This window comes from Cotesia typhae, unplaced genomic scaffold (assembly GCF_013202065.1).
Source record: "Cotesia typhae breed Kobodo isofemale line unplaced genomic scaffold, CoteBio_Ctyphae contig_33, whole genome shotgun sequence".
NCBI lineage: Eukaryota > Metazoa > Arthropoda > Insecta > Hymenoptera > Braconidae > Cotesia > Cotesia typhae.
The window spans coordinates 2,271,919-2,299,076 of NW_027423741.1; the positions used below are offsets into that span (position 1 = coordinate 2,271,919).

At 29.5% G+C, this 27,158-nt stretch overlaps 3 protein-coding genes across 6 annotated transcripts; 1 reads left to right on the plus strand and 2 right to left on the minus strand.

Annotated features, from left to right (window-relative positions):
* Positions 1–3,378: 3,378 nt before the first annotated feature.
* LOC141526319 (uncharacterized) lies at positions 3,379–4,845 on the plus strand. Its single transcript, XM_074241274.1, has 3 exons — positions 3,379–3,510; positions 4,065–4,430; positions 4,517–4,845. The coding sequence occupies exons 1-3, from the start codon at positions 3,499–3,501 to the stop codon at positions 4,739–4,741; spliced, it is 603 nt and encodes a 200-aa protein (XP_074097375.1). The 5' UTR covers positions 3,379–3,498; the 3' UTR covers positions 4,742–4,845.
* A 252-nt stretch (positions 4,846–5,097) lies between these two features.
* LOC141526318 (MYG1 exonuclease) lies at positions 5,098–8,234 on the minus strand. The gene is made up of 4 exons (XM_074241273.1): positions 7,490–8,234; positions 6,425–6,959; positions 6,178–6,350; positions 5,098–5,863 (listed from the first exon to the last, which is right to left on the minus strand). Exons 1-4 carry the CDS (start codon positions 7,717–7,719, stop codon positions 5,695–5,697), a joined length of 1,107 nt encoding a protein of 368 aa, XP_074097374.1. The 5' UTR covers positions 7,720–8,234; the 3' UTR covers positions 5,098–5,694.
* A 559-nt stretch (positions 8,235–8,793) lies between these two features.
* Positions 8,794–27,039, minus strand: LOC141526314 (uncharacterized). 4 transcript variants are annotated; one of them, XM_074241263.1, is made up of 8 exons: positions 26,662–27,039; positions 26,442–26,588; positions 24,112–24,442; positions 20,928–20,981; positions 15,773–15,834; positions 14,368–14,491; positions 13,544–13,712; positions 8,795–12,945 (listed from the first exon to the last, which is right to left on the minus strand). In XM_074241263.1, the coding sequence occupies exons 4-8, from the start codon at positions 20,959–20,961 to the stop codon at positions 9,786–9,788; spliced, it is 3,549 nt and encodes a 1,182-aa protein (XP_074097364.1). In that variant the 5' UTR covers positions 20,962–20,981; positions 24,112–24,442; positions 26,442–26,588; positions 26,662–27,039; the 3' UTR covers positions 8,795–9,785. The 4 variants fall into 4 exon arrangements, with proteins under 4 accessions (XP_074097365.1, XP_074097364.1, XP_074097363.1 ...); XM_074241262.1 differs by having other exon boundaries at positions 26,341–26,588; XM_074241264.1 differs by lacking the exons at positions 26,442–26,588; positions 26,662–27,039 and having other exon boundaries at positions 8,794–12,945; positions 24,112–24,192; positions 24,276–24,416.
* Positions 27,040–27,158: the final 119 nt, after the last annotated feature.

Sequence of the window (27,158 nt, forward strand, 5' to 3'; positions counted from 1 at the left end):
TGAATTAACTTCCAAAGATAGATGCTTTGTTTCGTCATACCTTATACATACATAAATTTATATACACGTACATATACTTGTAAAAGAGAAAACATAAGTTATTGCCGTTTGCCGTCTATGATATCAGTAATCTATCATTAAAAACACCCATACAATCTGAAGTAGTTTTACAACTATCGAACTAGAAGTCTCACTGGCTTTATATTATCATCGTGTTTATTGTACACAGAAAATAATGTTTATGTAGAATCCACAGTACTATTTATCAAATAAACCCATAATACAGTACAGTACAAATAATAGTTAACTATGGCCTATGGTTAATAGTTAATAGTAACAGCGTTCGAGTAAGAATTTTCTCAATAAGAATCACTCAGCTATTTATAATATCAAGCTTTTAAATTTAATAACACGTCACATAAGAACAAGATTGACGGTTTTTTTTTTTAATTTTCCTAGGCTGTTGTATTGTTAAATGTTGTGTTGATGCAGCATTGGCATTACCGAGTGTCGCAAAGTGTAAGAAAAAGACACGCCCTGAAGATTTTTATGCTGTAAGCGTAATACACATGAAATTAGACAACAAATTACATATTGCATCCACAACGGTAGTTGTAGTGATGGTTACTCTTACTGTTATTATACTGCTTTAATGCCTGAGTTATGCTTAAGTATGTACAAGGATCCTCGCTCAACTTTGCGCTCTAGATTCTTAAACTGGATTTATTTGTTACAATTATATATTTATATTTACGAGTATGGCTTACACTCGCGTGTTATAATTAAATAAATTACAGAATAACTATTTCATTTCATAATGGTCCGCAATCACTGGCTACCGCATCGCCGATCATTTCAAACGCTTCAACAAGCTATGAATTATTTAGGAAGATACTTGCACATGGTGTGAAAACTTTAATTGGTAGATTAATTGTTTACAAGTGTAATTTAACACTACATATTTAAATTTTTTTGCGTTAAAATTATAATTTTTTAAAATTGTCGATTTTTTATTTGAATATTTGTAAACTTATTGTAGCAAATTGATAATTTTGTAAAAAAAAATTTATTAAATTAATTTTTATAGTTTTCTTAAGCATAAAATTAGCATAATCATGATAAATTAATCTTGTATTATAAAAATAACAAGAGAAATGAGTGTGTAATTTTAACATACTAATTTTTAAATTAATAAAACTTTTTTCTTCCGTAAAAACTCCACTCAAGAAAAAAAAGTAATTGTAACGCGAACGATAACAAAAATATGAATTAAATGAAAATGAAACTAAACTCTAAAACAATATTATTGAGATTATTTAAACGACGCAAGGTAGGTCGCGTGATTACCTCACTGGAATATAAAAACTGTGGTTCCATTATTACGCCTACAAGACTCGCCCAGAAGGAAAGGCTTGATCCTACACAGTTGCATGACGATTTAGTTTATGTCAGCGTTTAATATACTTTTATTTTAATTACTTTTTATTATTTTCTTTATCAATAAGAAAGAAATCATGAACGGAACTTCTAAGGTACTGTGGTGACCCGGGTACACGAGTAAAACCACGCGTGCGTAACGAGTTTACCTGTACGTATATCTGTATACATACAAACAGACTGATATCAGATAATAATCCTTTTTAAATGGAGTAACCTGTTCCACTTTTTACCAACTATTCTCGGTATTTGTTATCAAGTCTTTTATATTCGAATTCCACGCAATATTTCTTAATTACTATTTATTAATACCGATTTCATTTTTTCTGTTGTAATAATTACAATAGTGCTATTATATTGTACTCATACTTACTTACATTACCAAGCATTTCAAAGACGATGGAAGATTTTATCAGCCTTTAAAAGTGTGAGACAAGAAATGATATTCATCTTCGAGGACGTACACATTAATCCGTCCTTCGAAGATTCTACTTTTGTAGATCACTCATGTCCAAGTTCGATCAAGCGGTCAATTAAAAAAGTAAAACTTGATTGACAGCACTGTACTTTCGCTTTTAAAAATATCTTTTCTTCATCTAAATATTTTTTTGGGCCTCATAATTACTTCATTACATTTTAAGTAAAAGGGCCTGAATAATTATTTATTTTATTGGAATAAATTACTCACGGTCGACTAGTTTATTATCTCGAAATCATACGCTTCCGGTCTTTATAAAATTATACTTACTATATGTAATCTTAATACATCAAATTATTATTTGTACACAAGTATTTACATATTTTTTTAGTTTTGTTAGCAAATATTTGTCCTTGTTACCTAACATCACATTTTATAATTTATTCTTTTTAGTTTTTATTTAGTGACATTCTATTTTATTAAATTATTAGTTATAAATTTATCAGATTCATTTTTTCATTTATAAATATTTTTATGATAGAAATTATATTTTTTTTTTTTTTTTTTTAGTTTTAAAATCAAACATTTAGTACAAAAAAATTACAATAAATTTTTTTTAAAAAATTCAATTAAATTTTTTATGAAAAAATTTTTAATTTTATAATTTTTTTTCATCTTAAAAAAAATTTTAATTAAAAGTAAAAATAAATAAATATAAATTACAATCTAAAATTTAACAAAAGAAAAGAATTAAAAATTGAATTGAATTTACAAAAAAAAATTCTTAGTAATTTTTTCGTACTCAATATTTGATTTTAAAACTAAAAAAAAAAAAAAAAAAAAATTAATTTTTATCATAAAAATATTTATAAATTAAAAAATTAATCTAATATATTTATAATTAATAATTTAAAAAATATAATGTCAATTAAAAATTAAAAATTAAAAAATTAATCATCGAAATTTTTATAATATAAACTAAAAATAAATAAAATTCCTTTATTAGCTTCTTTCGCAATGATAAAAAATTTAATTGAACATTACGGGGATGAATTAAAATTAATTGAACAATGGTTATTAACAATCGTAGTTACAATTAAAAGATAATAATCACGATGATTGTTATTAGAATGAGGAAAAAAAAATACTTTCACTAGTATTTGACGTAAATAATAACAATACATAAAACTAAAATTGATATTATATTTAATATCACAGACAAGAGAAATAATAAATGACCTCGCGGTCGCTGGCGAATCGAGAAGGGCGAGAGTATCTGAGAACACTAGTGAGGTTTGTAACCGCTGGAGCAGGCTAACTAGATAGACAAAGCACCTGTCGCAAACAGGTCCAGGGCTTCTCGTCAAGTAATGTCAATGTCACTGTACTTTAAACTCCAATGAAATACACTTGTAACGTAAATATGAATATTATTACATGTGTTGCATAGTATATTGATTTATCCCACCATATCATTCCATAACACATGAAACAGCTCCCTACCAGATTGTTACCATATATATAAAAAGGGTACTCGGTTCTTGGTACAGCACAACAGTCCCGTCAGCGAATACTGGAAAACCCAGCAGCGCAGACCTCACTAAATAATTTACAAACTTTTATCTAACATTAATTTATTTAAAATGAAGACTTTCGTGAGTATTTTTTTTTTTTTTTTTTTATAATTTTACCTTATATTGTAAATTCTTACTTCTCTTTACTTCACTTTAATAATTTTATATTTTACAATTATTATTATTACACTTTTTTTTTTAATTCTACGAATTGTAATTATAAATAATTACATTACTCGGTAGTCCTTAAAAGTTTTAACGCAAAAAAAGCTTATTTTACACAAAATTGCAAGTATTTTTTTATCGTAATTTTTTCACATACGATTCGGCTTTAGTAATGAAAACGAATGAGAAAAAAAGTATATTACTTGTTAGAATTAATCCATATAATTTAAAAACTTTCCACTTTTATTTTCAAAGAATATTACGCACGCGATGCATATATTCTTCCGTGAATTATGCGAGTAATTTTACATATGTAATATCTTTTTCTACAGGGAAGTAATACCCTAAAAATTTAATTTTTCAATTAATTTTAATTATCAAAAAATCATTTAAATACTCGCAAAATTTTTTAAGCAAAAAAATTTTTTCTGGAAAAAAAAAAATTCAATTTTCAAATAATTATTTTTCAGATTCTTTTGGCTGCCCTTGCCGCAGTATCATCAGCAGCACCAGGCTACCTGTACGGTTACCACCATCAACCAGCTCCACTGGCCCACGATGGCCGCGTTATTGAGACCCCGGAAGTAGCTCACGCGAAAGCAGCTCATTTGGCAACTCAAGCTCATGAAGCGGCCCGTAACACCCACGGCTACTCTGGACACCACGAATACGCATACGCTCCAGCACTTGCTTACTCTCACCCACACGTGAGCCACGTTTTCGCACCAGCAATTGCTCACCACGGACCTCCGGCACCTCTGGCTCACGATGGACGTGTCATCGACACCCCCGAGGTTGCTCATGCCAAGGCTGCTCACCTCGCTGCCCATGCTCACGTTAGTATTTAAAATATTTCCTAAAAAATTTTTCAATTTTTCCTGAAAAATTTTTATAAATTAAAAAATTCATTATTTTTTTTTAGGACGCCGCTAAGACTGGACACGGCCACGGTTACGCTGCTCCAATTTACCCTGCTTACGCCTACTCCCCATCTTACTCTTACGGACACGCTTACGCCTACGGTGGAGCTCCTCTTGGACCAGACGGCAACGTCGTTGACACCCCCGAGGTAGCTCACGCTAAAGCTGCTCACTTCGCTGAAGTTGCCAAAGCAGCTGCTGAATCCCACCACGGCCATTATTATTAATTAATTTAGTCCTTAAATTAATTAACGCTCCATTTTTACTGTTGTCGATTAAATGTATTTGGATTTTGATATAAAAAAATAAATTATGTTAAATATTTATCAAAGTTTATTATTTAACTTCGGAATTAGAAAAGTGTAAAATTTGAATAAATTGCCTAGTTTAATTATATACAATTAAAATTTTAAACTCCTATTGTAACCAGGGCGTTTTGCCCAGGTCCAGTTAGCCACCTCTTTCCTCTTTAGAAAGGGCGCCACTGGGATTTTAGACACGGTGTCCCAGAAACCGGGCAAGCATGAGAGGGGAAAGACGGTCGTGAGAAGTCCGAGAAAGGCTGTAAATAAAACTGAGAAAATTATAACAAATTAAATTGATTTATTCAATCCAATTACAATACTTAACAATTTATTTATAACCAACTTAATTTTGAGAACCTCTCACCTACGCTGGCCCTTGCCAAATATTCTTACAACTAAATATCCAATTTTCTAAACCTCGTCACTCCGATGGAATACCTTAAAATATCAACACTTCCTCGTCAACCTGACGGAATACCATAAAATACCAATTTGTGGTCCTAAATCTCGATGACAGAATTTATTACACCGCACTACACTGACTCACTGTTTTGCCGAAAGCCTTACTGTCTCAAAGCGTCACTGGCTCAAAAGCGTTACTTGTTCCAAGGCCTGGCTCAAAAAGCCTCGATATTTCTTTTGCCGGCTCTTTTATAATCCTCAACTTCAAGTTCTCGAACCTTCCTATTGTCAACCCCGCTTTGTTTTCGGGGACAGCAGTGGGGACTTTCGACTTGCACGCCCGATAACAAGTCTGAGCTACTTGTCAAAAATCAAATGGTAAGGGAAAACCCTTATTTATCTTGGAGTCAATAAGGTGGTCGATAACGACCATGGGAAGTTCAGTTTTCCCTGTTACAATATCATTGAGAATTTTATATTTGATTTAGTTTTAATGATTTTTGAGCCATCGCAAGAGCACCCTCGCGTGTCTTATTACCTCCAATGAAGCGGACAGTGTGGACAAAAACGCACCCGTCGATACCAGAAACTCGAGACAATTCTTCGTTACGTAAACCTGCCCATGCTTCTGGTAAAGCCAACCTGTAAAATTTTCAATAGTTAAGACATGACATTGTTCCTTGTGAACTATTGAAATTTTTAAAGATATAACCCAATTACTTTTTCATATATTTATATATATGTATATATGAAAAATATATGAAAATGCATGTGGGTACTCAAATGAAAGCTCTTGATGAGTGTAACATCGGGATGACCTTATATCTTTAAATACTTCAATATTTAAGAAATTACAGTGCAATTTACCAAAATTTATTTTTTAATAAAGCAAAATTTTATTTATTTATAGTTCACTATTATTTATTTATAAATCATATTTTATATTAAATATTTACCGAGTAATGAAGCTCCCAAGACTAACTGGAATACATTGGACTCTCCAACTGTTATCTTTGAATATCACATATTTTATCGGAGGGCTGATATTCATCGATTTTTCTAATTCAAAGAAATGGTCTTTCCACGGCACTGATTTTTGGAGCTCAAAAATTTCACCACTCGGATCAACCTAAATTAAATAATAAAATAATAATTCAAAGTCGAATTAAAATTCTTTAAAATACAGATAAAAAAATTTATTACCTTAAATCTTTTCTCAAGAGATTGACGAACAAACTCGCGCGCTGGAAGCCAGATACGAGCAGAACTTTCAACAAAATACCTGAACTCTTCTCCACATAATTCTACAGCTTTAGCAAACTGACAATCAGCATCTAAATCTTGACTATTCCATTCAGGATTCAGCCTGGCAACTCTTGCGCCCAAGTTGGTGACGATTCGATACTTGGGTTCTTCGTCAAACATCGGAACCCCGTTGTCAATAGCGTCGACTTCTTTGATCAACGAATCGTAGACGCGCTTAAAAATGATGTGGATGTCAGCATCTTCAATCACTTCTGGTAGCATTTGCTTGAGAATTCTGTGGCCGAAGTGACAATAGACCAGGCCAGCACTGCTCAACTTGATATCCCATGGACAATCATCTCGCTTTAGCACTGAACTTGCTGTTTCTTTAAAGTCTCGCATGTGATGGTCGTAACGATGTTTTGACGGATCGTACTTTCCTCCTACATCTATTACAATGTCACAAGGCTCCAAGATTTTTTGATCCCTTGACCTGTCAGAAAATATTTTATTAAATTTAATTACTGATTTTTTATTGTGAAAATTTTATGATATTAAATTAGCTGTCACTTGACTATTTTTTAATTTTATTCAACAAGAAGATTTGTTTCAAATAATTATTTTTAAAAAATTGCATTTTTTATTTTTTTCTTATTTTTAGATGTCAATTTTTTTTTATTATTTTTTTTGCCATAGTTTATTTGTTATAAAATTTTTAAAATGATTAAATATGTGCTAAGTTAATTCTCATGATATTTAATCATTTTAATAATTTTTCTAATAAATAAATTACCGCATTAAAAAAATGGACATTTAAAAATTTCAATAAATTAAAAATGCAATTTTTTTAAAATAATTTTTCGGAACAAATTCTTTTGCTAAGTTGAATGTCATTTAAATATCTGCTAAATTAATTTTTATAAAATTTTTAATAATTCTAAAACTAGCAGGCATCTTTAAAAACATCAATAGTTTTTTTCATATCAAATTTATGAAATTTTCTGTGAAGAAATAAATAATTACCGAACTACTGTTGCATTTTTATACTCAGGTAATTGCTTGAGCATAAAACAAGCCAATGCTTCATCACAGTGAAAACACCCGTCGTGAGTACCAATTGTAATTTCACTTGTCATTGTAGAAAAATAGTTTATCACTTGGTTTAAATTATTTGGGCGATTTAATAATTTTAGTTTGGAAAAATAAACTGATTTTCTAAGTGGATTTATAAGTTGTCTAACCGCATTGAACATATGCTATTTTTAAAATACTAATAAAGTGAATTTATCAATAAATGCAAATATTAATTAATGTAATACTGTATAAGTAAAAGAATTGACTAAAGCCGCGTGACTGATGTAATTCTTATTAACAATGGCGCGTATAGTGGCCGCGTGGCGTCACACCAGTTGAATCTACTGTAATCTATTATTTAAAATAACCCACTGAACTAATCACTCGACATTAATTGACTCTATTCGTTAATTTATCAATCAAGTTAATTAATTTTCCCACTTATTTAATATTTAATGCGTTTAAAGAAAATGGAAGATCTGATAGTAATTTTTTAGAGAATCTCTGACACAGGGTAACCGTACTAGTACAAATGTTCAAGCACAACGAACTACGACCGAACACGCTGGACGGCTTCTCTCCCGCTTAACTGTTGAATTCACTACTTAAATATGGAATAATCAAGAATTGTCTTGCCTTTAAATGAAAACTGATCTTGAATATTCTGTATTTATAAATGGAGGTTATGTCAAAATGTGCTTGATTTTTTTAACTCGCATCCAAGCGCAAAAAGATATTGTCATTTTCTGAGTTGCCGGTAATTGATATTACAATATTTTACACAATATTTTTAAACATATATATTTAATATAATTTTATTAATATATATTATATATTATTATTATAAAATAAATTAATTAAATTAAATTAACAAAAACTAAGCAATTTTGTTTTTTAAGTAATAAACAAGATTTAAAAAATTATTTAAAAAAAATTGCATTTAAAATTTTTTAGAACTTCTAAAAATAAAATTTTTTAAATAAATTTTTTTTAGCTAAAAAATTTATAAAAATTATTAGATGTCTATTTTTTTTTTTTTTTAATATTATTTTACTATTTGTATTATTTAAATTAATTATTTTTTTTAACATAACATAAAAATTCTACTAACATATAAATAAAACATTAAGTTTTTTTTTTAATCTATCAGTTTTAGAATTGATAATTTTTTTTAAATTCAAATAATGATCAATCAAAAAGAAGATAAAATAAAAAAAAAAAAACTATTTTGAAATTTATTTATTTAAACATACAAACTAAATGACAAGAGAAGAGAACAATATGTTTGTTCGTTAAATATACAAACTAATTAACTATTAATATATATATTTATATATAATACTATTTAATAGTTTATGAAAAATATACACCATTTTGAATTTAAATCTTAATTGATAGATAAAAAAATATACACTAATTTAAGAACAAATAAATCAATTAAAAACATTTTAATGTACATTCAAAATTATTCTACCGAGTCTTTTTTCGTGTCTATATAAAATAAATCATACAAAAAACAATGTCAAAAATAAAGTTAAATTTCGTTGCTAATTTCTTCTTAATCAAATTGACTATTGAGCAACAAAAATTAACTAAAGCTCAATGCAAACAAAATTTGCCATATAAATATAAATATATATTATGCATTCGTATGTGCCAAGAACTTGAATATTTTGAGCAAATCACCTAATACTTATAAAAAGCTGGTGATATTTGCAATTATCATTACAATTTATAATACTAATTGTCATTGTTAAATTACCAACTTTTTTTCCTAATTAATCTACTTAAAAATAGTGTCAAATTGTACAGAAAAATATTTTATTATAATTTCATTTCTTCCTTGTCTTCGTCGAATTAAAAAATTTAATTAAAAAATTAAATTGTTTATAAATCCATTCAACAAACGGTATTAATTTTAATAAGTGTGAATCCTCTCACTCAAAAAGTAATAATTAATCATACATTACATATTTATCCATTAAACTTGCACTCATACACATTCAAGTTATGGCAGTATTCAACTACTTAAAATTAATAAAAAAATTATAAAATAGAATTTAATTAATTAATAAACTATTAATAATATTATACCTAATAAAATTTCATCTAGAATAATTAATATACACTTAATCTACGAGGATTCACTAATTATCAAAATCAACGTGTTCCATCGAATGGAATTAGAGAGCTTGATCAAAAAACGTATAATTAAATTCTAAATGTCCAAATCCAGTTTTTTATATCACCAAACTTTCTTCCGACACTTTGAATCTTCCATCTGATAAACGCAACTCTGAGATATTTCATCAAAAACAGTTCCTTCTTCGCAAACGAACCGAAAATCAAGGACCTGCCTTGACGTGAAGCCCGGCGAACAATAATGGAACAATCTGCAGTCTCTTTTGTCCGCGTAGAAGCGATACAACTCAACATTTAGACAATTAAACACATCAATTGGCTTGCGAACGGTAAAATATTTCTTCCCTACTTCAGGGGCCATAGTAGTCGTAGGAATTTCTTCTAGTTTCGTTTCTTCCGAAGACGATGTGATCGCTGCATCTGCAAACATCTCGGTAGACTTTTCACTAGATTCAGTCGCTGTACTTGCTACAGTTGTCGGAGTTTCAGTAGTTGTAGAAGTTGAAGAAGAATAAGAAGTTAGATTTGCTTCTATATCTTCAGGTGGATTGTTGTTAAAGTCGATAGAATTAGTGGTTGATTCAACTTCAATATTCCGCATAGTTGTAAACCGTTTCGCGACTAAAGGAACTTTTCTAATTACAGGCTTCGGCGCTATTTCATTGTAAGACTTTGGTGGCTTTGCTGGTTTAGGATTCAATAAAGGTAAACGAGTTTTTATTACTACTGGAGCTGGTGTTGTTGTCGGCGGTATGTAATTGTAATTTTTTCTTGTTGTAATTGGTTTGAATAATGTTTTAGGCGGCTTTGAAGTTGTAGTACTAGTTGTAGTAGTTGTAGTTGGAGTTGTAGTTGTAGTTGAACTGGGAGAAGTAGTACCAGGTGTTGTAGAAGTAGTACTAGACATAGTAGAAACACTAGTCGTGTCGGGAGTAGTAAAAGAAATAAAAATTCCAGTGCTAGATTCGACTTCAGCCTTAAAATTATCATCCGTAGCGGTTGAATTATTTTCATCTTCAGCTTTTACTCTCCCGTCATCATCATCATCATCATCATCTTCAGTAGTAACATTAGCAGAAAGCGAAATCTTTTGATCCTGGTAATGCTGCGGTTCGTAATTATCGTCTACATAATCCATTGGCATTGACGATACCGGTACAGACTCAATAACTTGTTCAACTTTATCCTCATCTTCTTTGTCATAATCAGCATTACCCGACAGAGGAATTTCATCAGTGAATTTCAAAACTCCATCTTCATCTCCATCAGTCTTTTTTTCACTATCCTCATTATTCTTCACCTCACTACTATCGTAAGGCTGAACAGTTGTTGGATAATCTGTTGTAATAGTTATCTCTGTAGAATTATTTATCATTTCAGTGACTATTAATTCCGTAATATTTGACAGCTCATCATCCTGCTCATCTATCAGCAGGTCGTACTCGGTCGCCGGGACTTGAGAGTACTCTTCCGAGCTGATGTAGTCTTCCTCTTCCCCCTCCTCCTCCTCCGCCTTCTCTTCAACCTTACTATCATCACTTTCATTATTCATATTAAGATTGAGATTACTAAGAGTAGTAAGATTCTTGTCGATATTAAACTCATCGCCGTCAACCTCCGAAATATTTTTTTTCTCGACCTTTACCAGCAGATCAACCTGTTTCTCAGCTACCGGAAACTCTTCACGTCCATCAACTTCTTCTTTTTCTCCTTCAACCTCATAACTACCTTCAAAATTATAATCATCATCATCATCATCATTTAAATAATCTTTATTATCAGCCTCCACCGGTTTGGTATCGTTATTTTCACTTACATCAGCATATTCTTCGTCATAACTCATCGGCGTTCCGACTTTTACATCATCAGTTGACCTTTTAAACCGCCTGAAGTTTTCCATAGCTTCCCAGGCGTAGGATCGTCTGGTGTTGCGAATTTTCGGGACATCCCTGTAAAAAGGATCAAAGGACTCGTCGCCTTCCTTGTAATCGTCGTAGCTGGCAGGAATAGTGGGCAAGGGCAAAGTGACCAACTGAGTGCTGTTAAGTGGCCTACCGGATTCGTCGCTGACACTAGCCTTGGCAGTGACGATAACTCTAGACTGGGAAGGCAGCAGCGGCGAAGGGTTTTGCGAAACAATCCTCTGGGGAAGGGGCGGGGGAAGGTTGATTGTCACCTGGTGAGGCTTCAGCTGCGGAATCGGGGGCACTGGAGGAATGTGGATGTGCTGTGTCACATGTGATGTCTGAGACTGGTGCGTTGTTTTGCCAGTCGGCTTAGGCGGTGGGAAGAATGGCCGCGGAGCTCCACCGCTGTTCATCTGCGCGATAGTCAAAAAACCAGTTGGTATTCTGCTGTGTTGCTGGTGTTGCAACAACTGGGATTGGGTAATTTTTGACTTGGTGCCCTCGTGGGAAGAAATTCCGCTGGAAGTTGTCAGCTTTGAGACTTTTCCCTGGTTCGAAGCTTGGATCGGCTCCAGGTATCTCCTGTCTTGATTTTCATCTCTCGAAGCATCACCATCGTCTTCGTCATCATCCTGATCGTTGTTGTTCGTGTCTGTCTGGTAGTCTACTGTCTCGCGAGCGTTGTTGTAGTGCTCGGTGCTGCTGGAGATTCCGCTGTTGTGGAAAATCGGATTTATCAGGCTGGGATTGTTCGCGTTTCCGTTTACGTTCAGCAGAGTCTGAATCGTGGAAGACGTGGGGTGGAAAATTGAAGACGCATCATTCCCGTTGATGCTTACTTGGGAGTTTGACGTTGAACTGTAGTGGATCTGGTGGACCTGAGGAGCTCCAGTAGTCGAACTCCCGCCTTGGTTGCTGAATATCTGATAAGATGTTGCGCGATTATCATTGTTATTATTATTATGATTATTCTGTTGATGATGGTTGTTGTTATTATTATTATTGTTATTATTGTTATTCTGCTGGTTGTTGTTGTTGTTATTGTTGACATTGACATTGGGCTCATTACCAACGTGATAGATGTACTGTCGATGATAACCGCCGTTCTTGTCGTCATAGAGAGACTTTGATTGACTAGTTTGAAGGGACGGGAATGGCGGCTGCGGCTGGTAGTGCTGCGGATAACCACTCGGGTGCTGATAAGACCCACTCGCGGCGGTTGTCGATGAGATTAATGCTCGCTGAGTGGTCGTGCTTGTTGTACTTGTACTCGATTGCGCTGAGGTTGTTACGCTACCTTGGTGGTCTTCTATCACAACTGGTGTTTCTTCATTCTCGTCTTCTCCCTCGTGTAAGCTAAAAAAATGTATTTTTTTTTTTTAATTATTTTTTTTAAGTAAAAATAAAAAAAAAATTTTTTTTTTATGTAAAAAAAAAATTTATTATTTTTTTAATTAAAAATAAAAAATAAATTTATTTTTAAAATGCAATTAAAAAATTTTTTTAGATATTTTGTAATTAAAATTTTAATAAAATAAAGTAATGTATATTTATAAAAATAAAAATGATAACTATTGCTATGACATTTAAAATTGATCTATTTAATTGCAGGTTTAAGAAAACCGTAATACTTATATTAGAGGTATGCCGAATGAAAGGTATTCTTATATTAAATTATTTTATATTACATTACATTATATTAGTGTCTTTGGTCCTTGCGAAAGTACCCACGTCATATCGAGGTGAATGTACTGGCGCGTAACACCAGTTACAATAATGATAATAGTAATAATTTTAATGCAAAAATGAAAAATATTAAGAATTTAGTGTATAATGTAATAGATAGGATAATTTTAAATAGAAAGGCTAATGAATAAATATAACTTTGAAACATATTAGCAAGATGAGAAAATAGAATCGATAATAAATGACTCAGCTGAGATTTGACATTTACCTGAGTGTCACGGCATTGTTGCCGTAAAGTTCGAGATTGAGGTTGTAGAAGCGTTCACTCTTGCTGCAGTCGACCTCGTCCACTCGCTCGCAGACCCTCGTTTCCTGATCGAAGACCGTACCGTTCAGGCAGAGGAACTTTATGTCCATTATCTCGTCTGTAACCACGTCTCACGATAAACGAGAGATTCATGTTAATCATTCTTATTTTTTATTGTTAATTAATTATAAAATAATTAATTGCCTACATTACACACAACAATTATCGAAAGAAGACAGATCTGACAATTACAAGACTGCTTTGTCCGCAAATTGCCAATAATTAAGTGTAATGTACATTGTACTGTTTAAAAGTTAGTATGTAAGATAATAATAATAATAATAATAATAATAATAATAATAATAATAATAATAAAATTTATTGTATCGGATTGCAAATAACCGAGTCAACTTTCTCAGGTATTAAAGTATCTAGACCGGTGTCCCGTTAAGAGTTGAGCCAAGAAAAAGACCGTTAAAAATAATTATTAAAAACGTCAGCGGCACGAGCCTGTGGTCCTGGTAATTTATATAATAATATCAGTATTATTATGCAAGGCTCGTTATTATTAAATAAATGGATTATATTATGAATAAATTTAAGCTCGTTTGGTCTGTCGATGCCGACGTGAATGTACTGGACGGTGGTTATCGTTAATAGAGATCATGATTCATGAACACACAATACCAGTCTGTTCTTGTTGTTATTTATTATTTATTATTTATTATTGTGAACTCTTATATATCTTCTGGCTAATAATAATAAATAATAAGATACTGAATTACCTTTTTGACCAATGGTACAGACATGGAACATTTGACATCCCGCCTCCACGTCTGCGTAATAACCACCGATAACTTTTCCCTGGCATGAAAAATTCGTCTCCGGCAAATTATCGAAATCTAAGTACTGAAAAAAATTTCATTTTATTTTTTTTACCGACAAAATTTAATTTTTTTTTATTATTTTTTTCTGTACATTTAATTTTTTTTATAAATTTATTTAAAATAAATCGAAAGTACAACAAAAATTCCCCACATTGCTTAATAAAAATTTTTTATAAATTATTCAAATTTAATGATAAAATTTGTCCACGCAAAATTACAATGGTTTGATTAATTTAATTTTTTTCATTCAAACCAGCAAATTTTTACACTAATCCAACATTTATGACTCAAATTATGAGCCTGCAAACACTATTTTTTTATTTTATTAAGCAAAAAAAATTTGCATTCATAATTTCTACAAGTGGAATTTTTTGTCATAATTTATCTGTTAAAAAATTCTAAAAATAACTGTAATGGTATTTGAAACTATCAATTTTATTTATTAATAGCGTAAATAACAAGTTATTCATTTAATTTCTCACTTTACACTGATGAAAGAATTTATTAACTATTAATAAATTCATTTATTTTTAAAAAAATTATTAATTTATCAATTTATCAAGCAAAAGCAATAATTTTTTAATTTTAATAAATATTTATTAATAGTTAATTATTTTTAGAACTGTATGTGATTTATTGTTCATTTTTTTTGTTATAATTTTGTAATAAAAAAAAAAAAAAAAACTATTAATCTTTCTAATCTAATGAATTTTTTTTATATTCAATCAGGTTTTAAAGTGTCTAAATAAAAATTTCGACACTCACCTTTCATTCAAGAATCCAAATAAATCTTTATTAACTGTTAATAAATCTTATTTAATAAATTGTTAATTGATTAATTAACATAAATTTTTTAAATTATCTTATTTATTTATTATTGAACAATTTGAGATTTTTCTAAATGAAAAAATTATTTACAAAAAAATTCTTTAGGAATTTATAATTATAAATGCAATATTTTTTAATTTTAATTTAATTAATGAACGGAATAAAAAAAAAGTCTTTTGATTTAATTATAATTAATTTAACAGCTGATTGAATAATAAAAATGAGATTTGTCGGTGCATCAAATATTAAAATTCAAATAAAATAAAATTAAAAAAAAAATAAAAATTAAAAATTTTAATAATTAATTTTATTGAAATATTATTTAAAAAAAAATTAAAAGAAAAAATTTCACATGTAGAAAATTTTAAAAATTACACATGCAATTTTTAAAAAATATTTTTTTGTTATAATTGAATAAATAAAAAAAAAAAAAAATTAAAAACATCGGCTAACTTTAGTAAAAAAAAAATCTTACGCCAGGTTCCCCCGCGCTGCACAATAGGAAGTCATGTTGTAACTGTAGGATCAACAAGATAACTGTAAATAAAAAAGAAGAGATATAATATCAACAGGTGCAATAATACCTCCGATAACTTATAAATAAAACAGAATTTAATGGATTATATAAACAACTTATATATAAATATATAAAGGTATCAATGAGTCGATATTCATAGTTATAGTTATAGTTAGAGAGCAGAGCCGGATCAGTAGGCATGACCTCGATCTAATCCGACACCTGCAAATCGCAATCATTGTAATCCAGCACGGTTATAAGTTATAATACTACAATAGACTACCGCCTACTCTGTCTGTACTTTACATGTACATATCCATAGATCTATCCAAGTAAAAAGTGCATTGAATTGAGGTACAGTATTATGCTGTAGAATAAGAATAGATATATCCGTGCAGAGTTTAGTTACAGATAGCAATAGTGATATTTTATATTACAGCAATGCTGGATCTCTGCTCTCTGAGTTACGACTTCGTATGTACGATGTACGATGTACGGTATACGATATAATATTAGCAGAAACCCTGGGCTCTTGTTATGTTAGATTATATTCTACGCACTACCGCGGAAAAACCTTTCACTCTATACACGATCTCTTCATTCGTGATCAGCGCATCAATCTAATTGTGTAATCAGAAGCGTAATGAGTTCAGTTTCAGTTCGGCGTTTCTCTATTTATCATGAATCATGATGATACAATAATTGACAATCAGATACGGGGTATTTTAATTATATCCAACGTGTACACACTATTTATACACAGAAAAAAATATTTTAATAATTTTGAAGAATTTTATGTTCTTGATTTGAGTAGAAAAATTCTTAAACTGCAAAATTTTTCATGTTTAAAGTAAATTTTACTCGATCAAAGAATTTTCTGTTTTGATCCAAGCAATGAAACTCTTCAAAATTATTTTTTCGATTTAAAAATTTTTCTCTTGATTCAAGTTAATTTTTTTTCAGTGTATTTATATTTTAAAAATGGATTGTTATTTTTTTTTTAATTATTATCATTATATGTGCATAGTATTAGTATTAGTACAGAGCATCTGATTTAATGTAAGTAAGTAAATTAACTATTGAGAGCTATTGAATGCCTGAACAAAAAAATGATGTGAAAGAGAAAGGAGGAAAGAAATTGTAAGCAAAGAGACTCTGGTCTATCCGGGAATTCCATTCTCTGTGTATATATGCAAGTATAAGGCCGAAATTTCATAAATAATTCTTTGTAATTATTTTGTTTTATTCCTTTACTTGGCGTACCGTGTCCATCGTTTCTTCGATCGTTGAAATTTTAATAAATTTTTTTTTTTTTATTTACGGATGTTTCTTCAACCACCCACGGATTGTTTAAAATAAGATTTATTGAAAATTAAATTTTTTATAGCGAGAAACTAAAAAAAAGAAATTTTTTTAATTTTTTTCACGTAACTTGAAAGATTTTTCAGAATTTATGAAAATTGTGTCTCTTATTTTAAAATATGAAACTTTGAATCTATTTTTGGTTTTAGTTGTCAAAATGTTTGTTTATATTTTATTTGCAATATCATTATCCGTATATCGGGTTCTGAGAAATGATTGTCGATGTTTATAGTTATCGAATCAACGATTGCCTGTCATTTGATATCCAACTTTCACGTGGCCTTACGTAATAACGTCTCACCAACATCCTTGCCCGAAATGTCAGTGCTCGGAAGTGACGATAGTTTGCTGTTTGCTGTATTATATTATATGTATTCACTTTATTTGCTTGCAAGTGTAGGTAGAGTGAAATATAAAACAGGTAACAGGTAATATAAATAAGTCGCTAAATTTTTTAGTTACGAAATTAGTTTAATAGATCCACCGTCAATGGATCGTGTGTGACCTCGGCATTAAATTTCTTCACGACCTATCTCTTCTCAGCTTTAAACATACATATGCAATAACAGCAGCAACAATCATTTAAATTATTATTATAAATATAATTATTTTTTTTTTTTTTAATTATATAAATTCTGATTGATTACAGAAGATCATTGTTAGCCTTCATTTTTATTTTTTTGATTTTTATATTGATTAGTTTTGAAATTCAATTCAAAATTTTAGGATAATTATTGAAGCTACGGAAAAATTAAAAAAAATTTTTTTTTGTAGGAAATTTAATTTTCTACAAATTAGGTCTGTCAAATTTATCGTATTTTTTATATTTTACACAGAATTTAAATTTTTTATTAGAAACATTTTTTAATTGTAATAAAAAGTCTACGTATTATAAATTATTTTTTGTCCTGGTTCGATACACAAGCGTTTTAACACCTCGATAAAATTCTTTACGAGATAAATAAAATAAATAATTCTCTACAAAAAATATTCTCGTCAATTTAGTCGTATCTCGTATACTTTGGTAATAATTACAGAGTAAAATCTAATTTATAAAAATTTTATACCAAGAAATTAAAAATAATTAAGATGAAGATGGATTTGTACTTTAAATATGTATATAATAATATATCCATATTTATATTGTACATATAGAGGTCAATATATTTAGATATAATAAGAAAAGACATTAATGGTGGAGGAAGACGTGACAGCGAGGAAGCATCAGCATCAAACCAAATGATATAACGTTTTCCCGCAATGGCTGTGTGAATCCCGTGACATTTACCGTATAATAATAATCCATAGATCCGCGGATGGTGGATGGCAGATCGTCTGCCTTAATCTTAATATATAAACGAATTAGCAAGTATAGTAATATAAGCAAATACAAACGAAAAGGCTGAGCATCGAGGATCGGGGATCTGGCCGGTTATTAATCGATAAATCCTCTGAAGATCTATAAAATCTAACATAACATAACGTACTGGTGATTATAAAATATACACTCGTCCTTGAACGTTTCGCGATACGATGCATTTAATGGTTCTTATTTTTACCGATCATTAAATTATACAAGCACTAGCATATAGTGCCAAGGTATTAAATTCTTCTGTTTTATATTACAGTAGTAAGTGCTTTCTTGGGTTATTAAATACAAAGACCGTAAATATTCTCGAGGATGCCAAAATGAATATACGTAGACGTACATAGAGTTATAACTTATAAATATGCGCATAAATATCTTCAGCACAGCAGCTAAATAAAAAGTATGGCAACCATCAACATCGAGGAAGCGTCACCGAGTTTATTAGACGCCAAAGAGCATTCGTAGTATTGTAGAATCACGTAATCCAAGAGTAAGAAAAAGAAGAAGAGTTTGCACACTATACTGTACACCTTTCACCTCATTTCCCTCAGTACTGGTGTTATATATGTGGTGTAGGTAACGCTCTACTATCTAAATCTAATACTCTTAAGTAGAGATCTTTTATGAAATACGGAGTCATCTACGTAATTCAGAAACTCGGAATTTGATACGTATACTGAAGACGGAAGTTTTAATCAACTTCGATCAAATATCGAACAAGTCAATTCGAGGTCAAGAGTGGAAATTTTAGATTTTTCTTACGATATTTTGATAAAAAAATTTCTTGGTCCAAATTAAAAACTTTTAAATCAATAACGAAATTTTTGAGAGTTTAATTAATCTTAAATTAAGCTAAATTTACTTGAATTAAAGAAAAAAAATTTTTTTTATTTTTTTTTCACAGAATTATTATTATTATTATTATTATTATTATTATTATTATTATTATTATTATTATAAAATATTTCCTATAAATTGAAGTAACAGTAGCGATTAAATTATGCAAGCAATTAATAAATACTTCTTGTAAATTGTTAATGTAATCTACGAGTGCATCCAATCGTTGAGAAATTATTCGAGCGATACATATGCATATGAGTTTATAACCGTGTTACGCATAAAAAGCATTAATCTTCCTTATCACCACCAAGGTAGCCGTCCTCAGACCTCAGGGTTGTATTTTATTATTTCTTCTTTTTATTATTATCATTAAATACAATTGGATTTGCCTAATGCATCTGGCATCAACTTCCGACCTGTAAACCTCGTACTGCGTTCGCGCGAAAACCAAGTCATTGCTATTCTTCGTGAGGCTTCTCACCGGAAACGGAAATTCTTTATTATTTTAGAAATATTTACTTTGTGGAAATTTAACAATTGTATGCCTTCAGATACATAAATAAATAAATAAATATCTTTATTGTGTATTAATTATTTTGAATATATAATAAAAATGAAACTTTTCTTCTCAACTCCTCTAATCCAGCCGTAAACTAATAAAATTAAAAGCGGCGCATTTTTTATTTATTTTTTATTACTCCAGCAAAAAAGCAAGTACATTATACCATGGAAAGTAAAGGTCTCGCTTGTCCTGGCGCTGTCGGTGATGCTATTGCTATTATACAGCAATAGTTACACGATTACGCAACTTTTGAGAGAAGGTGCTCGAGTCTAGGAAAGAAAGAGGGCACACGAAGATTCTTAGGTATTATTTACACTTTAATTTTCATTACATGTTCATTACTTTATTAATTCTCGAATTATTACGTATTGTAATATTTTTTTTATGGACATATATGTTTGAATTTAATAATAAACGATAAGAATTCACCTACGTGATTCTTATATGATGACTCACTGTTGACGTTGACGAATAACTTGATATGTACAAAAATATTTTCATAGTTAAATGAATAATTTACCGGTTTGACGATTAGAGTATGAATAATAAATTTTATTTATATGAGTAATTTTAATTTATTATAAGATGCATTGAGTTAGGAAGATAAGAGCCTAATTCGCGGATTAATTACCGGAAGAATCCTCCACACATCCTGAGTCTTTTAAGAGAATTTGCTCATAATTATAATAATATGTATATGTAGTCTTTGTATAGTATATAGTGACGATTATTATCATTGTGATTATGATTACAGTGATGATGCTTGTGATCCTTCCTACGCTTTTCGACCGCGTTGCATATATATCGTACAATGTATTAAATAAGTGTCTAACGCGTATAAATTCCAAGAAAATATATAAAGAAGTGTTATAATTTTAATAAATAAATTAAAAAAAAAATTTTAATTAAAAATTTATTGACCTTTTAAATGAAGAAGAAATTTTTTTTTAATTTTTATTATTATAAAAATGGATACATACCCTGCAGCAGAAGTCTATGCAGCGCGAGGTTCATGGCTACGGGCAACTCGTGACCTAAAAATATATATATTTACATAAATATAAATATATTTAATTAACTAAATTGCTAACATTTATTTAATAACAAAACTATTATTATTAATAGTTAACACTATTAATAATAAATATTTCTCATAATATTAAATTAATTATTAATAATAATAATTAATTTAAATAAAATGCGGGAGTTGCATGAAAGAATTTTCACCTTACGTAAATAGTATATAACATAAATATTTCTATGCGCGGTTTAGTTGCTTTCCCTGATTGTGTATCAAGATCTAACAGATTAAATAAAAAATATTATAATCATGTATTTCTATCCCGGCCTAAATCTAACTTTACAACAAAGTTATACCCGTGGTACAACGTTGACCATGGCTCTTGAATGTATTTTATTTTATTTTTACATTTTAAAAATGATATGTATCCTGTACGGTGTAAGCACGAGTATATTTATCAATGTTATTTAAAAATGAATATCTTACACATGTACTTAGATACTGAGTAAGTTAATTCAATATAAAATACATACAAGTAAATCTTTATAGACAGTAAGTCAGAGAAAGTGATATCTCGTCGCGCGTGGTCAATTTTATTCTATCGTAATTTAATGATTCGTTCAACCGTGAAACGTGCATCATCTTGATGCCTGTTTCGTTTCTGCAGTTAACTTAAGAGTATCACCATGCGCTACACTAGAAAACTTGAATTACTCTTGTTTGCATATTTACTATCATTATTATTATTATTGCAATTATTTAAACCATTAAATTAAGTCCGGAGTAACAATAAATTACAGCCGTCGATTTCTTCCTCAGTAAATGTTATTAATAATTAACTAAAATTTTTTTCTCAAACAATAATCAGTAATAAAACCTATTTAATTTTCTTGATTCAATAATTTGCATTCAATTAAACTATTGTACTATAAAATAATATTGTTATTAAATTAGAATAAATAATTTTATTATTTTATTATTGCTGAGTGATTTTTAAGCCTGAGAACGTACATACTTTCACTCGGATAAAAAGTATGTGGATGAATGAGAATAAAAAATATTCCAGGCATACATCAGAGCATCAGGACATGCAGCTAAGAATAAAATATATGTTGTTAAAAAATAAACATAAAAAACGGATGATACACGAGTCGTTCGTGCAGGTTACAACGAACTATAACGATGTAGAATACACAGAGGATGTATATATATTGTATAGAAGAGAAGTACACACCAGGACTCGGTAAATATCCTTGCTGGTATTTCAAGATGGCTGAGGTATCGTTTTAATGTATTAAACACGTGTAGCATGTCCTCGACTTTATACTCTCGTACATATAATTTATATTTATATATGTTACAGGTTTATGCGGGGCTTGCAGTAACATCCTTTACAACAATCTTATTCATTATTAAAACCGTTAAAAAATATTTTTAATTATTTTATAAGGACTTTAATTATCTATGCAGATAAATGACTGAAGATTCTGTAGGATGATACTTCGCTCGAGTTTTAGGTAATTTAATAAACACTACACAGAAAGAAAAAAAGTCTTGAGTCAAGCGTAAATTTTCTTAAATCAAGAAAATTTTAAGGAAGAATGAAAATTTCTTGGAAGAAGTTAAAATTTTTTGAACGAAGTTAAATTTTTTTAAACTAAAAAAATTTCTTTTTGCTCCAAAATAACTTCGGTCTTCCTTTTCTTGGAAGAAGTTGAAATTTCTTGGAAAAAATTAAAATTTCTTGGAAGAAGTTAAAATTTTTTTAAGCTAAGAAATTTCTTCTTGCTCCAAAATAACTTATAATTCTTATAATTTTCTTGGTTCAAAAAAATTTTTTTTTCTGTATAGTCTTGCTGACTTTTATCTTGAGTTAAGACTTAAGACTGGTATTATATACATATAATACGAAGACCGAGTATCGGCAGAAACAAAGTAAAAAAGTAATGCAGAATAAGAATAAATAAGAGTTAAGTAAATGGAAAAATATTTGTAGGCGGATACTCCTTGATCTCTTTCATTTTTAACTCAACCCAATACAGTTTGTTATGTAAATTATTGAGCGCGATAAATTGTCGATACATAAATATATACTTTTATGTATATAGATATAGACATTTACATTATTGGGTTTTATAAAAAATAGGTGGTAAGAAAATAAGAAAGAGAAACAAGTCACCGGCAAATTTTTGATCTGAGAGAGCAAGACGATGAGGTCGCCATTTGTGAAAGTTGCGTGAAGCCGGTCCACTACGTATTACATCTATATATATATATATATATATGTATATGATATCGACGGGAAATAATAATTTACAAGGCGAGTACAGGCATTCGATCAAAATTTGTCGACGTTTAGTTTATTATTAATAATAAAAAAGTTTTTAAAAAATGACTAATTACTCATGATTTTTCTGATGCAAAAACGCTTTTAGCTGACAAACGCGTCAGTTAATTATAGCAATTAAATCGCTAAGTAATTAATATATAGAAGTAATTATTTAATTTTTGTTGATTATTTTAATTGATAATTAGCTGGGATTTTTGTTTTAGGTCACGCGGATTCTTGTTAATGCAAGCTGTTGAAATTAATTTTTTATCAATATTATTTTAATAGTTTAATTAGAGTTTATAAGTAGGCAATGAGATTTGAGAAGAAATCAGAAAGTTTAAAGCTATTTAAAATTGTTCGGGAATTTAAGAAGAAATAAATTTAATTGTGATTAGTTATTATTTTTATAAAATATAAAAGAATAATAAGCAGCGGCCTAGTATTTGGTCAATACCGTTAGACACCTGTTGAAAAGTATACAAATAAGCGTTAATGTAAACAAAATACGTAAAAGAAGCGGTTTCATGCATAAAATAATTATTTATCTTGTAGAAGCTTCCTTTAAGTTGCATTAATAATTAATAATAAAAGAGTAAAAATAAAATAATAATAGGTAGGAATATGTCCTGGCGGGAGCGCAAAAGATGTACGAACCAATACAAGGAAGAATCAAAAGACTTTCCCTCGTGGTTCACAGCTGACGTGTGTAAACGCTGTGTTTAAATAATAGTGTATTTAAATATTTTACTGGTTACTAGCTAATTATTATTATCAAGTGTTATTTGAATAATTTGTACGTTTAATTGCATACCTTTTATCAAATTAATCCACAGAATTCGGACTTTCTACTTCCTAATTTCTCCTATAGTCTTCCTTGGTAAATACTTTAACGCTTGATTTAAACAAACAATAATTATAAGAATGATGATGATGGGGGCAGTGGTGGTGGTAGTAAACAATACAATATATATTTACAAAAGTAAGGATATATATTTGTATGTAGTCGTTTGATCACTGGTTCAATTTCACTAAACTGCACACAATTGATTAAAATCAATCCCCATTGACACTCTGTGACCAATTAATCGTCTCTCGAAGAATCATCATGCAATTGAGCCGACGTTTCCACCCCATTAGTTACTCTGTTGTATTTAATGTCAAAAAATTTGTAATTAAAATATATTTAATATAAAATATATTTAAAAATTTCATGCACTTTCGCTCAAATAAAATTTCCTATGAAAATGATGATAATTGGTTCGCTGGCGATCGAGTGGTCATACTTGTAATTATTATGGTAGTATAGTGGCAAAATATTTATTTATTATTTTATATTAAAATTATATGGTAATTAATATAGTAATATAAATATATAACTTGTTTATTGATCACGAATATAAGTTTAAGTCTTTCGGACTTTCGTAACTTTCTTTCATTGAAAGTTGACGAAGCGCGAGTTGGTACATTGGGCGTGTTACTTGACCAAGTAACAGAATAAGAAACAGCTGTTAATACTAAGTAGCCTTCACTTCCTTCATTAATTAATTTTAAAACATTTCATTTTAAATATTTACGATTTTATTTAGATTTTTTATGTTACGATAAGTCTTTGATGTTTGAATTTTTAAAAAATATACTTATTGTAAGTCACTTAAAGTGTAATAAAAAAAAAATATTATTAAGCCGGTATTGAAAGGTCACGATCGTTAAAAAATTCACATTTGCATTTTTAAAAGTAACATTTTTTTTATGGACATTAAAAATTTATTATTTTTTATAGATTATTTGTTGAGTAATTTGTTTATTATTTTTTTTTTTTTAATTTTAACCGCAGAGTAGTGAATGTATAAACACTGTCAGACTGAGAAATTGAGGAAAGAAGAAATACAGCAAGTTATCAGTGAGGACGCGATCGGTAGACTAAGTATCGAGTGGTCTTTTACTACATCCACGCGTTTCTTATCCCTACTGTCTTATCCACCTCTCAAAACTCTCGATACAACTATACGTAGTCCCCGAAGGCTTTAGTGGTCCCTCAGTATTTAATTAAAATTATAAAAATATTATTTGCTAAAAAAATAAACCCGTAATATTTTGAAATTGATTAAAATTAATCATTAATTGAGTCGTTTTTCGCGAGTATTTTATTACTTTCTAAATGAATAAATTAAAGTAATGTATTAGTTAATATGCGTTAAATAGCTTTTTATATTAACACAACAGTTAAGAGTTAAGCTGATATAATACTTCATTTTTATACTGATTTATAAAGGATTGAATTGCAGTTTACTTTTATTTAAACGCGGCCTTCACAAGACATTCTAGTAGTTAATGTCTTTATTAATTACTCAAGTCCACTCATCCCTGATAATTAATCTTTAATCCTATATTATCATAGTATTATATTCTTTTAATACTTTAAGTATAAAGTTAATACCACTTGCAATAATTACCATTGATAATATTAATTAATTTAAAAATTGAATAGCAGTAATTGTAAACATATTTATATCATGTGGAATTAAAAAAGAATTGCACACTGATAACTGGAGCAGAGACTTGCGTAATGTAGTGGGTGGCCGCCTTTCTCCATACCGACAGTCTTAAAGGATCTGTCTGCAAGTTCCGCAAGTACTTACGTTGCTATTTTTATTTTATTTTTCTTGTTCCTATTTTTTTTTTTTTTTTCATTTTTCGATTGCGCAAGACAGTCGTATTTTATTTAATGGTATCACTCGAATTCAGTAAATTTTTCAGCAGCATTTAGTAACTTAAAAAATGCATGGTCAAGTAGTAAGCTGTCAACTATTAAGAGCACCACGCCCATGCCCAAGGGTCTTCTCCTTGAACTCACGTATCCCTGACCAGGAGTATGGGGGCGTTTTATTTTTTTTCTCCGAGCTTGTGACTGTCTACTGCAATGCCATAGTTATCATAATAATGATAGATAGTTGGAGACTTTGTTCAATACAAAGAAAAAAAAATTAAAACTATTTAAAAAAAAAAAAATCCGCAAAATTTTTAATTTTTTTGTACAAACCTATGCCAAAAATCCAATTTTCATTTTTTTTTACTTCAAGTAATTCCTTAAGAAAATTTTATTTGATTTAAGAATTTTTCGTCTTGATTCAAGACAATTACCCTCTTCAAAATTATTTTCTTCGTCCAAGAATTTTTCTCTTAAATCAAGTTAATTTTTTTTTTCAGCGTAGATAAAACAATTTTCATCTTTTTTTTTTATTTTTAAATTAATCTGAACGTGGGAACGTTTATTTATAAAAATAAAAGCTGTAAAAAAAATTTATAAATATTAGTGAGAATTGCCGGTAGTTTTAGAATAAAATAATGAATAATATACAACTTGTCAATATAAAACGGCAATAATTCTTGCATTGAGCATTAACCATTCAGTAATTTATTTTTTTACAGTTAAATATCTTGCAGTTGTTTCTCAGCCTATAAAAAACATAAAATTATTTATATTTGTATTTTTAAAACAAGTGTTTTGTATTAAATAATAAAAAAAAAAAAATTGAGATTAATATATCCTTTCTCTTGGATAACGACGTTGTCATCGTTTATTTAAGAGAGTGGACAAGGACTTTTACCCTTACCTGTGAACTGTTATTTGAGAGTTCGTTCACGAGTATGTTTGCAAATAAATAGTGACTCCTGTCGCTGTGATATATTAACGGTAAATGGTTTATAACTATACTACGGGTATACTAATTTCGATAAGAGGCTATTGGGTAATAAATAATAAGTGTTGTTGAGTTTCTAGAGTAATCATACAAGTATTTTGTGTCGTTAACAAGCCATTCGTTAACTCTTTCTTCACATATTAAATTAATAAATCTA

Bases quoted from the DNA above. Each gene is read 5' to 3' on its own strand.
- LOC141526314 (XM_074241264.1), bottom strand. From the start codon at position 20,961: ATGAACCTCGCGCTGCATAGACTTCTGCTGCAGG. The intron at 14,492-15,772 runs GTAAGATTTTTT...AATTTTTTTCAG, and splicing joins GCAGCGCGGGGGAACCTGGC to TACTTAGATTTCGATAATTT. The intron at 12,946-13,543 runs GTAAATGTCAAA...ACATTTTTTTAG, and splicing joins AACAATGCCGTGACACTCAG to CTTACACGAGGGAGAAGACG.
- LOC141526319 (XM_074241274.1), top strand. The intron at 4,431-4,516 runs GTTAGTATTTAA...ATTTTTTTTTAG, and splicing joins ACCTCGCTGCCCATGCTCAC to GACGCCGCTAAGACTGGACA.
- LOC141526318 (XM_074241273.1), bottom strand. From the start codon at position 7,719: ATGTTCAATGCGGTTAGACAACTTATAAATCCACTTAGAAAATCAGTT. The intron at 6,960-7,489 runs GTAATTATTTAT...ATTTTCTGACAG, and splicing joins AAAAATGCAACAGTAGTTCG to GTCAAGGGATCAAAAAATCT. The intron at 5,864-6,177 runs GTAAATATTTAA...AAAATTTTACAG, and splicing joins CTTGGGAGCTTCATTACTCG to GTTGGCTTTACCAGAAGCAT.